The 12,764-nt window shown below is 50.3% G+C and overlaps 1 protein-coding gene across 2 annotated transcripts in view; it reads left to right on the top strand.

The window, feature by feature from the left end:
- Positions 1 to 12,764, top strand: part of LOC143300404 (rotatin-like) — an 87,203-nt gene that overhangs the window by 19,202 nt on the left and 55,237 nt on the right. For both annotated transcript variants that reach the window (XM_076614042.1, XM_076614043.1), the window contains exons 15-17: positions 4,536 to 4,786; positions 6,422 to 6,590; positions 8,650 to 8,749. In XM_076614042.1, the coding sequence (XP_076470157.1) occupies positions 4,536 to 4,786; positions 6,422 to 6,590; positions 8,650 to 8,749 (520 nt within the window). The remainder of the gene's footprint in view (positions 1 to 4,535; positions 4,787 to 6,421; positions 6,591 to 8,649; positions 8,750 to 12,764) is intronic.

The raw sequence follows: 12,764 nt of genomic DNA, 5'->3' as shown, positions 1-12,764 counted from the left end.
AGCAGCCTGCTGTAGTGTGTACCTGTTGTTGGTGCTGGTGATACAGGTGAACAGCCTGCTGTAGTGTGTACCTGTTGTTGGTGGTGATACAGGTGAACAGCTTGCTTAGTGTGTACCTGTTGTTGGTGGTGATACAGGTGAGCAGCCTGCTGTAGTGTGTACCTGTTGTTGGTGGTGATACAGGTGAACAGCTTGCTTAGTGTGTACCTGTTGTTGGTGGTGATACAGGTGAACAGCCTGCTGTAGTGTGTACCTGTTGTTGTTGGTGATACAGGTGAACAGCTTGCTTAGTGTGTACCTGTTGGTGGTGGTGATATAGGTGAGCAGCCTGCTGTAGTGTGTACCTGTTGTTGTTTGGTGGTGATACAGGTGAGCAGCCTGCTGTAGTGTGTACCTGTTGTTGTTTGGTGGTGATACAGGTGAGCAGCCTGCTGTAGTGTGTACCTGTTGGTGGTGGTGGTGATACAGGTGAGCAGCCTGCTGTAGTGTGTACCTGTTGTTGTTTGGTGGTGATACAGGTGAGCAGCCTGCTGTAGTGTGTACCTGTTGTTGTTTGGTGGTGATACAGGTGAGCAGCCTGCTGTAGTGTGTACCTGTTGGTGGTGGTGATACAGGTGAGCAGCCTGCTGTAGTGTGTACCTGTTGTTGTTTGGTGGTGATACAGGTGAGCAGCCTGCTGTAGTGTGTACCTGTTGTTGGTGGTGGTGATACAGGTGAGCAGCCTGCTGTAGTGTGTACCTGTTGTTTGGTGGTGATACAGGTGAGCAGCCTGCTGTAGTGTGTACCTGTTGTTGTTTGGTGGTGATACAGGTGAGCAGCCTGCTGTAGTGTGTACCTGTTGGTGGTGGTGGTGATACAGGTGAGCAGCCTGCTGTAGTGTGTACCTGTTGGTGGTGGTGGTGATACAGGTGAGCAGCCTGCTGTAGTGTGTACCTGTTGGTGGTGGTGGTGATACAGGTGAGCAGCCTGCTGTAGTGTGTACCTGTTGGTGGTGGTGGTGATACAGGTGAGCAGCCTGCTGTAGTGTGTACCTGTTGTTGGTGGTGGTGATACAGGTGAACAGCCTGCTGTAGTGTGTACCTGTTGGTGGTGGTGGTGATACAGGTGAGCAGCCTGCTGTAGTGTGTACCTGTTGTTGGTGGTGGTGATACAGGTGAACAGCCTGCTGTAGTGTGTACCTGTTGTTGGTGGTAATACAGGTGAGCAGCCTGCTGTAGTGTGTACCTGTTGTTGTTTGGTGGTGATACAGGTGAGCAGCCTGCTGTAGTGTGTACCTGTTGTTGGTGGTGATACAGGTGAGCAGCCTGCTGTAGTGTGTACCTGTTGTTGGTGGTGATACAGGTGAGCAGCCTGCTGTAGTGTGTACCTGTTGTTGGTGGTGATACAGGTGAGCAGCCTGCTGTAGTGTGTACCTGTTGTTGGTGGTGATACAGGTGAGCAGCCTGCTGTAGTGTGTACCTGTTGTTGTTTGGTGGTGATACAGGTGAGCAGCCTGCTGTAGTGTGTACCTGTTGTTGGTGGTGGTGATACAGGTGAGCAGCCTGCTGTAGTGTGTACCTGTTGTTGTTCGGTGGTGATACAGGTGAGCAGCCTGCTGTAGTGTGTACCTGTTGTTGTTCGGTGGTGATACAGGTGAGCAGCCTGCTGTAGTGTGTACCTGTTGTTGTTTGGTGGTGATATAGGTGAACAGACTGCTGTAGTGTGTACCTGTTGTTGGTGGTGATACAGGTGAGCAGCCTGCTGTAGTGTGTACCTGTTGTTGGTGGTGATACAGGTGAACAGCCTGCTGTAGTGTGTACCTGTTGTTGGTGGTGATACAGGTGAACAGCCTGCTGTAGTGTGTACCTGTTGTTGGTGGTGATACAGGTGAGCAACCTGCTGTAGTGTGTACCTGTTGTTGTTTGGTGGTGATACAGATGAGCAGCCTGCTGTAGTGTGTACCTGTTGTTGGTGCTGGTGATACAGGTGAGCAGCCTGCTGTAGTGTGTACCTGTTGTTGGTGGTGATGCAGGTGAACAGCCTGCTGTAGTGTGTACCTGTTGTTGGTGGTGATACAGGTGAGCAGCCTACTGTAGTGTGTACCTGTTGTTGGTGGTGATGCAGGTGAACAGCCTGCTGTAGTGTGTACCTGTTGTTGGTGATACAGGTGAGCAGCCTGCTGTAGTGTGTACCTGTTGTTGGTGGTGATACAGGTGAGCAGCCTACTGTAGTGTGTACCTGTTGTTGGTGGTGATACAGGTGAGCAGCCTGCTGTAGTGTGTACCTGTTGTTGGTGGTGGTGATACAGGTGAGCAGCCTGCTGTAGTGTGTACCTGTTGTTGGTGGTGGTGATACAGGTGAGCAGCCTGCTGTAGTGTGTACCTGTTGTTGGTGGTGATACAGGTGAGCAGCCTACTGTAGTGTGTACCTGTTGTTGGTGATACAGGTGATCAGCCTGTTGTAGTGTGTACCTGTTGGTGGTGGTGATACAGGTGAGCAGCCTGCTGTAGTGTGTACCTGTTGTTGGTGGTGATACAGGTGAGCAGCCTGCTGTAGTGTGTACCTGTTGTTGGTGGTGATACAGGTGAGCAGCCTGCTGTAGTGTGTACCTGTTGTTGGTGGTAATACAGGTGAGCAGCCTGCTGTAGTGTGTACCTGTTGTTGGTGGTAATACCGGTGAGCAGCCTGCTGTAGTGTGTACCTGTTGGTAGTGGTGATACAGGTGAGCAGCCTGCTGTAGTGTGTACCTGTTGTTGGTGGTGGTGATACAGGTGAGCAGCCTGCTGTAGTGTGTACCTGTTATTGGTGGTGGTGATACAGGTGAGCAGCCTGCTGTAGTGTGTACCTGTTGTTGTTGGTGGTGATACAGGTGAGCAGCCTGCTGTAGTGTGTACCTGTTGTTGGTGGTGATGATACAGGTGAGCAGCCTGCTGTAGTGTGTACCTGTTGTTGGTGGTGATACAGGTGAACAGCTTGCTTAGTGTGTACCTGTTGTTGGTGGTGATACAGGTGAACAGCCTGCTGTAGTGTGTACCTGTTGTTGGTGGTGGTGATACAGGTGAGCAGCCTGCTGTAGTGTGTACCTGTTGTTGGTGGTGGTGATACAGGTGAGCAGCCTGCTGTAGTGTGTACCTGTTGGTGGTGGTGGTGATACAGGTGAACAGCCTGCTGTTGTATGTACCTGTTGGTGGTGGTGGTGATACAGGTGAACAGCCTGCTGTAGTGTGTACCTGTTGTTGGTGGTGGTGATACAGGTGAGCAGCCTGCTGTAGTGTGTACCTGTTGTTGGTGGTGGTGATACAGGTGAGCAGCCTGCTGTAGTGTGTACCTGTTGTTTGGTGGTGATACAGGTGAGCAGCCTGCTGTAGTATGTACCTGTTGTTGGTGGTGATACAGGTGAGCAGCCTGCTGTAGTGTGTACCTGTTGTTGGTGCTGGTGATACAGGTGAGCAGCCTGCTGTAGTGTGTACCTGTTGTTGTTTGGTGGTGATACAGGTGAGCAGCCTGCTGTAGTGTGTACCTGTTGGTGGTGGTGGTGATACAGGTGAGCAGCCTGCTGTAGTGTGTACCTGTTGGTGGTGGTGGTGATACAGGTGAGCAGCCTGCTGTAGTGTGTACCTGTTGGTGGTGGTGGTGATACAGGTGAGCAGCCTGCTGTAGTGTGTACCTGTTGGTGGTGGTGGTGATACAGGTGAGCAGCCTGCTGTAGTGTGTACCTGTTGTTGGTGGTGGTGATACAGGTGAACAGCCTGCTGTAGTGTGTACCTGTTGGTGGTGGTGGTGATACAGGTGAGCAGCCTGCTGTAGTGTGTACCTGTTGTTGGTGGTGGTGATACAGGTGAACAGCCTGCTGTAGTGTGTACCTGTTGTTGGTGGTAATACAGGTGAGCAGCCTGCTGTAGTGTGTACCTGTTGTTGTTTGGTGGTGATACAGGTGAGCAGCCTGCTGTAGTGTGTACCTGTTGTTGGTGGTGATACAGGTGAGCAGCCTGCTGTAGTGTGTACCTGTTGTTGGTGGTGATACAGGTGAGCAGCCTGCTGTAGTGTGTACCTGTTGTTGGTGGTGATACAGGTGAGCAGCCTGCTGTAGTGTGTACCTGTTGTTGGTGGTGATACAGGTGAGCAGCCTGCTGTAGTGTGTACCTGTTGTTGTTTGGTGGTGATACAGGTGAGCAGCCTGCTGTAGTGTGTACCTGTTGTTGGTGGTGGTGATACAGGTGAGCAGCCTGCTGTAGTGTGTACCTGTTGTTGTTCGGTGGTGATACAGGTGAGCAGCCTGCTGTAGTGTGTACCTGTTGTTGTTCGGTGGTGATACAGGTGAGCAGCCTGCTGTAGTGTGTACCTGTTGTTGGTGGTGGTGATACAGGTGAGCAGCCTGCTGTAGTGTGTACCTGTTGTTGTTGGTGGTGATACAGGTGAGCAGCCTGCTGTAGTGTGTACCTGTTGTTGGTGGTGGTGATACAGGTGAGCAGCCTGCTGTAGTGTGTACCTGTTGTTGGTGGTGATACAGGTGAGCAGCCTGCTGCAGTGTGTACCTGTTGTTGGTGGTGATACAGGTGAGCAGCCTGGCCATGGAGCTGCTGTTCCACCTGCTGCAGAGCCAGCTGTTGCTAGGCGAAGTGCTGTGGGGAGAGCTGGTCACGGCGCTGATGAAGTCCATGCCCGTCCTGCAGTCCTACGCCGACCTCAAGGGCCGCTTCGGCCGGCGCCTGTGGGCCATGCTGGACCCGGCCGTCACCTCGGACCACCTGTGTCTGACGGACAAGCTGAGGGGCAACCTGCGCCTGATGCTGGCTGCCGATGCCGGGTGAGACACCTGTGGTTGTCTGGCACCTGTGCCGGGCTGCATTGGCCAATCCATGCAGCACTGAGTTTGCTTAAGAAAAGGGCTAGGGGACCTCCAACAGAACAGGGGTGGGTTACATGAGTGAGCTCAGCAGTACAAAGTCTGTTTAGAGTTGAGATTGCTTCTAAGTGTATGGAGCTTACGATAGAGTTGGGAACTACTACTACTTCTTCTTCATTCGTGGGCTGCGACTCCCACGTTCACTCGTATGTACATGAGTGGGCTTTTACGTGTATGACCATTTTTTACCCTGCCATGTAGGCAGCCATACTCTGTTTGCAGTGGGGTGCATGCTGGTTATGTTCTTGTTTCCATAACTCACCGAATGGTGACATGGATTACAGGATCTTTAACGTTGTGTATTTGGTCTTCTGCATGCGTATACACATGAAGGGGGTTCAGGCACAAGCAGGTCTGCACATATGTTGACCTGGGAGAGTGGAAAAATCTCCACCCTTTTCCCACCAGGTGCCATTACCGAGATTTGAAATCGGGACCCTCAGATTGAAAACCAATGCTTTAACCACTTGGTTATTGCGCCCGTCGGTGTTGGGATACATTCTTTACCCTGAGCAAACTTAGCACTGCTGAGTTCACTCATGCAGCCCTGCCCTGTCCTGTCAGAGGCCCCCTAGCCCTTTATGGTTACTGGGGTAGCAATTTCTTGTGCACTGTGTCTGGGGCTCCGCACAGGAAAGAACAGGTTGGAGGAGGTCAGCTGCCGATACAGGTCTGGCAACAAGTCGGTGTCCATGCTGCAACACAGCCATAAGGTAACAAAGTTCCACAGCTTTAAGAGCCATCGAGGCAATGAATTCATATCCACTGTGTCTAGGGCTCGGCGTAGGAATGTACGGCCAAGTCCCCTCCTTCCGCCATTTTAACCTCCCCCAGTGAAAGTCAGGTTCCCATTCACACCCAGGTAGAGTGAGGAAAATCAGAGGAAAGTATCTTTCCCAAGGACACAACACCATGCCTCGAACGGGGCCTCAAACCTTGATCACTGGTGAACACTGGATCAGAGGTCCATGCCTTGCTGATTCAGCTCCATGCCTGCCTGTAGTGGGCCCCGTGGGTGGGGCACAGCTCTAGTCACTGTGCTCGTGGCTTCGGGGCTGGTGGCTTCTCCGAGGATGGCTGGGTCATGTGTTTAGTGATCGTGTCTTTGTGTAAGGTGCTCTTGATGTATGTTCTTTGTGAATGTCACCTGGCAGGTGTGAGCGTCTGTTTGCATTATTGTTATTATGATCATTCTTTTTCTTCCTGTTATTATTATTATTTTTATAAGTATTATTATTATTATCATTATTCTTAATATTTTCATGATCATTATTGTAATTATTATAATGATTCGAGAATGATGTGGTCCATGCTTTTTGCGATAAGGGACCATCATGGTCCTGGCTTGTCAGGACAGTTTCCTCACAGTGATCAGGGCAGTGTTTGTCTCTTTAACTGCTGATGGGTGAATTCAGCTAAAAAAACCAAAAAAAAACTCAACATTGTTTCTTTCTTGTGGCCCAACACTGAACCCTTTGTGTGGATATTGTGAGGACAACGACTGTTGATGGGTGTGGGTGACGACAATGTTTCCAGGCTGCGAGAGGAGGCCGTGAAGCGGCTGTGCTGGTTCCTGGCGCACGAGTCAGGCAGCAGTGATCGCCTGCCTGACGTGGGTGAGGTGGACGTGCGTCACCTGTCCTCCCTGTTCATCGTGGACACCCCCCACCACCCCCACCACGACTCCTCCAGATCCATCTTCCAGGTCAGGGGTCAGGGGGCAATGAGTGAATGGATTTAGTCACTGAGGGGAACAGCTAGAGTACATACAATGCTTTTTTTTTTTTTTTTTTTTTCATCAGGGCCTCAAAAGAGGTGTGTGTGGGGGGTGGGGTGGGGGGGGTCATGAATGGGTTTAATTCACTGACAGTAACAGAGTCTGGATACAATGCTTTTTTTTTTTTTTTCATCTGGCCCTCAGAAGATGGGGTGGGGGTGAATGAGAGAATGGATTTCAGTCACTGAGGGTAACACAGTCTGCATACAATGCTTTGTTTTTTGTCTTCATCCAGCCCTTAGAAAAGAAGGGTGGGGGGGGGGGGGGGGTTGGGACTGGAGGGGTGAAAAAAAAAAGCAGAGAAATATAGAAAAGAACAAAAAGAGAAGAAAAAAAAAAGTTTTAAAATAGTGTAAGCATCATAAATTATTGATATACAAAACTGAAACTTAAACCGCAAGACAGACATCAGGCAGACAGGCCCTCAGGACTACAGCGGACGGCACCATGCAGTGTGCAGTCATGTAGTGTGCAGTCACCATACAGTGTGCAGTCACCATACAGTGTGCAGTCACCATACAGTGTGCAGTCATGTAGTGTGCAGTCACCATACAGTGTGCAGTCATCATACAGTGTGCAGTCATGTAGTGTGCAGTCACCATACAGTGTGCAGTCATCATACAGTGTGCAGTCACCATACAGTGTGCAGTCATGTAGTGTGCAGTCACCATACAGTGTGCAGTCATGTAGTGTGCAGTCACCATGTAGTGTGCAGTCACCATACAGTGTGCAGTCACCATACAGTGTGCAGTCACCATGTAGAGGTGTGCAGTCACCATGTAGAGGTGTGCAGTCACCATACAGTGTGCAGTCATCATACAGTGTGCAGTCACCATTCAGTGTGCAGTCATCATACAGTATGCAGTCATCATACAGTGTGCAGTCATCATACAGTGTGCAGTCACCATTCAGTGTGCAGTCATGTAGTGTGCAGTCACCGTGTAGTGTGCAGTCATCATACAGTGTGCAGTCACCATACAGTGTGCAGTCACCATTCAGTGTGCAGTCATGTAGTGTGCAGTCACCGTGTAGTGTGCAGTCACCGTACAGTTTGCAGTCATCATGTAGAGGTTTGCAGTTACCATACAGTGTGCAGTCATAATACAGTGTGCAGTCACCATGTAGTATGCAGTCATAATACAGTGTGCAGTCACCATACAGTGTGCAGTCACCATGTAGAGGTGTGCAGTCACCATGTAGAGGTGTGCAGTCACCATACAGTGTGCAGTCACCATGTAGAGGTGTGGAGTCACCATGTAGAGGTGTGCAGTCACCATGTAGAGGTGTGCAGTCACCATGTAGAGGTGTGCAGTCACCATACAGTGTGCAGTCACCATGTAGAGGTGTGCAGTCACCATACAGTGTGCAGTCACCATGTAGAGGTGTGCAGTCACCATAGAGTGTGCAGTCACCATGTAGAGGTGTGCAGTCACCATACAGTGTGCAGTCACCATGTAGAGGTGTGCAGTCACCATAGAGTGTGCAGTCACCATGTAGAGGTGTGCAGTCACCATAGAGTGTGCAGTCACCATGTAGAGGTGTGCAGTCACCATGTAGAGGTGTGCAGTCACCATACAGTGTGCAGTCACCATGTAGAGGTGTGCAGTCACCATACAGTGTGCAGTCACCATACAGAGGTGTGCAGTCATCATACAGTGTGCAGTCATCATACAGTGTGCAGTCACTATACAGTGTGCAGTCACCATGTAGAGGTGTGCAGTCACCATACAGTGTGCAGTCACCATACAGTGTGCAGTCACCATGTAGAGGTGTGCAGTCATCATACAGTGTGCAGTCACTATACAGTGTGCAGTCACCATACAGAGGTGTGCAGTCACTATACAGTGTGCAGTCACCATACAGAGGTGTGCAGTCACCATACAGAGGTGTGCAGTCACCATACAGTGTGCAGTCACCATACAGAGGTGTGCAGTCACTATGCAGAGATATGCAGTCACCTGAACGTGGAACGTGCTGTGCTGTGCAGGTGGAGGGGATGAAGCAGGTGTATGACATCTTCACAGCTGACCCCGTGGATGCAGGTGTGAAGAAATCGGCAGCGGAACAACTGGCCATCATGTTGCAAGGTGAGAGCTGTGTGTGTACAGGCGTCAGTGATCAGGTGTTGCCTTCTTCCTACCAGATTCAGGGTGACTGCCCAGTTTGGGCAGTCCCTCTTGTGCCAGCGATGTCATGACGTCATATCTGACGGGACTGGCCTCTGAGGCTTGTCAAGAAGCATAATGTTTAATAATAATAATAATAATAATAATGGATATTTATATAGCACACTATCCAGAAATCTGCTCTAGGTGCTTTACAAAAACGCTTTTGTTAACATAAAACATTACATCTATGTTACATACACACACCAAAATGTGACTACACACACACACACACACACACACACACACACACACACACTGTATACATACATTTTAACATACATGTGTATCTAACAGCTACCCTAACACATACGCACACATAGGCAGGCACAAACTTACATAAACACACGCACACACAATACACATTCATATACATACATATGTATACATACATAGTCAAGCACAGCTAACGCAAAGGAAGTGGACCTGCCACAATTGAACTTACTGCTGAGGGAAAAGGTGAGTTTTGAGACGAGATTTAAAAGATGCGAGGGAATCAGAATGACGGAGGTTATCAGGGAGCTTGTTCCACGTCTTTGGCGATTGAAAAGAAATTGATCTGTGTCCATAGGTCTTACTTCTGATGTTTACCTGCTGTGTGGATTTCAGAGAGTCAGTGACAGGGAGAAATATTGCATCAGATGATGATGATGTCATTTCCTTGATCATAGGATTTCAAATTATTCATTTCCTGGCTGATGGGAACAAGGCTGAATCTTTCCCACAGGTTGGCAGTTGATATTGTTTCTGGCCTCCTGATGTGTCTCCCACATCTGTTGATGAAGGTCTGGAGTTTATCAGCATTCACCATGTTAGTCTCAAAGCCAATAGTTTATCAATAATCACCTTCGTCAGTCTCTAAGTGTGCAGTTTATCAGCATTCACCTATGTTAGTCTCAAAGCCAATAGTTTATCAATAATCACCTTCGTCAGTCTCTAAGTGTGCAGTTTATCAGCATTCACCTATGTTAGTCTCAAAGCCAATAGTTTATCAGCAGTCACCTTTGTCAGTCTCTAAGTGTGCAGTTTATCAGCATTCACCTTTGTTAGTCTCTAAGTGTGCAGTTTATCAGCATTCACCTTTGTTAGTCTCTAAGTGTGGAGTTTATCAGCATTCACCTTTGTTAGTCTCTAAGTCTGTAGTATTTTAGCATTCGCCTTTGTTAGCCTCTAAGTCTGAAGTTTATCAACAGTCACCTTTTTTACAGTGAACAGTGAGAGGGGTGATGGAGGTGTGGTGACTGTTGGACAGAGGTGTGGTGACTGTTGGACAGAGATGTGGTGACTGTTGGACAGTGAGAGTGGTGACAGAGGTGTGGTGACTGTTGGACAGTGAGAGTGGTGATGGAGGTGTGGTGACTGTTGGACAGAGGTGTGGTGACTGTTGGACAGAGGTGTGGTGACTGTTGGACAGTGAGAGTGGTGACAGAGGTGTGGTGACTGTTGGACAGTGAGAGTGGTGACAGAGGTGTGGTGACTGTTGGACAGTGAGAGTGGTGACAGAGGTGTGGTGACTGTTGGACAGTGAGAGTGGTGACAGAGGTGCGGTGACTGTTGGACAGTGAGAGTGGTGACAGAGGTGTGATGACTGTTGGACAGTGAGAGTGGTGACAGAGATGTGGTGACTGTTGGACAGTGGTGTGGTGACTGTTGGACAGTGAGAGTGGTGATGGAGGTGTGGTGACTGTTGGACAGTGAGAGTGGTGATGGAGGTGTGGTGACTGTTGGACAGTGAGAGTGGTGACAGAGGTGTAGTGACTGTTGGACAGTGGTGTGGTGACTGTTGGACAGTGAGAGTAGTGACAGAGGTGTGGTGACTGTTGGACAGTGAGAGTGGTGACAGAGGTGTGGTGACTGTTGGACAGTGAGAGTGGTGACAGAGGTGTGGTGACTGTTGGACAGTGAGAGTGGTGACAGAGGTGTGGTGACTGTTGGACAGTGGTGTGGTGACTGTTGGACAGTGAGAGTGGTGATGGAGGTGTGGTGACTGTTGGACAGAGGTGTGGTGACTGTTGGACAGTGAGAGGGGTGATGGAGGTGTGGTGACTGTTGGACAGTGAGAGTGGTGATGGAGGTGTGGTGACTGTTGGACAGTGAGAGTGGTGATGGAGGTGTGGTGACTGTTGGACAGTGAGAGTGGTGACGGAGATGTGATGACTGTTGGACAGTGAGAGGGGTGACAGAGGTGTGGTGACTGTTGGACAGAGGTGTGGTGATGGAGGTGTGGTGACTGTTGGACAGAGGTGTGGTGACTGTTGGACAGTGAGAGGGGTGACAGAGGTGTGGTGACTGTTGGACAGTGAGAGTGGTGATGGAGGTGTGGTGACTGTTGGACAGTGAGAGTGGTGATGGAGGTGTGGTGACTGTTGGACAGTGAGAGGGGTGACAGAGGTGTGGTGACAGAGGTGTGGTGACTGTTGGACAGTGAGAGTGGTGATGGAGGTGTGGTGACTGTTGGACAGTGAGAGTGGTGACAGAGGTGTGGTGACTGTTGGACAGTGAGAGTGGTGACAGAGGTGTGGTGACTGTTGGACAGTGAGAGTGGTGACAGAGGTGTGGTGACTGTTGGACAGTGAGAGTGGTGACAGAGGTGTGGTGACTGTTGGACAGAGGTGTGGTGACTGTTGGACAGTGAGAGTGGTGATGGAGGTGTGGTGACTGTTGGACAGTGAGAGTGGTGACAGAGGTGTGGTGACTGTTGGACAGTGAGAGGGGTGACAGAGGTGTGGTGACTGTTGGACAGAGGTGTGGTGACTGTTGGACAGTGAGAGTGGTGACAGAGGTGTGGTGACTGTTGGACAGAGGTGTGGTGACTGTTGGACAGAGGTGTGGTGATGGAGGTGTGGTGACTGTTGGACAGTGAGAGTGGTGACAGAGGTGTGGTGACTGTTGGACAGTGAGAGGTGTGATGGAGGTGTGGTGACTGTTGGACAGTGAGAGGTGTGATGGAGGTGTGGTGACTGTTGGACAGTGAGAGTGGTGACAGAGGTGTTGTGACTGTTGGACAGTGAGAGTGGTGATGGAGGTGTGGTGACTGTTGGACAGTGAGAGTAGTGACAGAGGTGTGGTGACTGTTGGACAGTGAGAGGTGTGATGGAGGTGTGGTGACTGTTGGACAGTGAGAGTGGTGACAGAGGTGTGGTGACTGTTGGACAGTGAGAGTGGTGACAGAGGTGTGGTGACTGTTGGACAGTGAGAGTGGTGACAGAGGTGTGGTGACTGTTGGACAGTGAGAGTGGTGACAGAGATGTGGTGACTGTTGGACAGTGAGAGTGGTGACAGAGATGTGGTGACTGTTGGACAGTGAGAGTGGTGACAGAGGTGTGGTGACTGTTGGACAGTGAGAGTGGTGATGGAGGTGTGGTGACTGTTGGACAGTGAGAGTGGTGACAGAGGTGTGGTGACTGTTGGACAGTGAGAGTGGTGATGGAGGTGTGGTGACTGTTGGACAGTGAGAGGTGTGATGGAGGTGTGGTGACTGTTGGACAGTGAGAGTGGTGATGGAGGTGTCGTGACTGTTGGACAGAGGTGTGGTGACTGTTGGACAGTGAGAGGGGTGATGGAGGTGTGGTGACTGTTGGACAGTGAGAGTGGTGACAGAGGTGTGGTGACTGTTGGACAGTGAGAGTGGTGATGGAGGTGTGGTGACTGTTGGACAGTGAGAGTGGTGATGGAGGTGTGGTGACTGTTGGACAGTGAGAGTGGTGATGGAGGTTTGGTGACTGTTGGACAGTGAGAGGTGGTGATGGAGGTGTGGTGACTGTTGGACAGTGAGAGTGGTGACAGAGGTGTGATGACTGTTGGATAGTGAGAGTGGTGATGGAGGTGTGATGACTGTTGAACAGAGGTGTGGTGACTGTTGGACAGTGAGAGTGGTGATGGAGGTGTGGTGACTGTTGAACAGTGAGAGTGGTGACAGAGGTGTGGTGACTGTTGG

This window comes from Babylonia areolata, chromosome 26 (assembly GCF_041734735.1).
Source record: "Babylonia areolata isolate BAREFJ2019XMU chromosome 26, ASM4173473v1, whole genome shotgun sequence".
In the NCBI taxonomy this organism is placed as follows: Eukaryota; Metazoa; Mollusca; class Gastropoda; order Neogastropoda; family Buccinidae; genus Babylonia; species Babylonia areolata.
The sequence above is the reverse complement of the archived record's forward strand: the minus strand, read 5'-3'. Positions and strand labels throughout refer to the sequence as shown.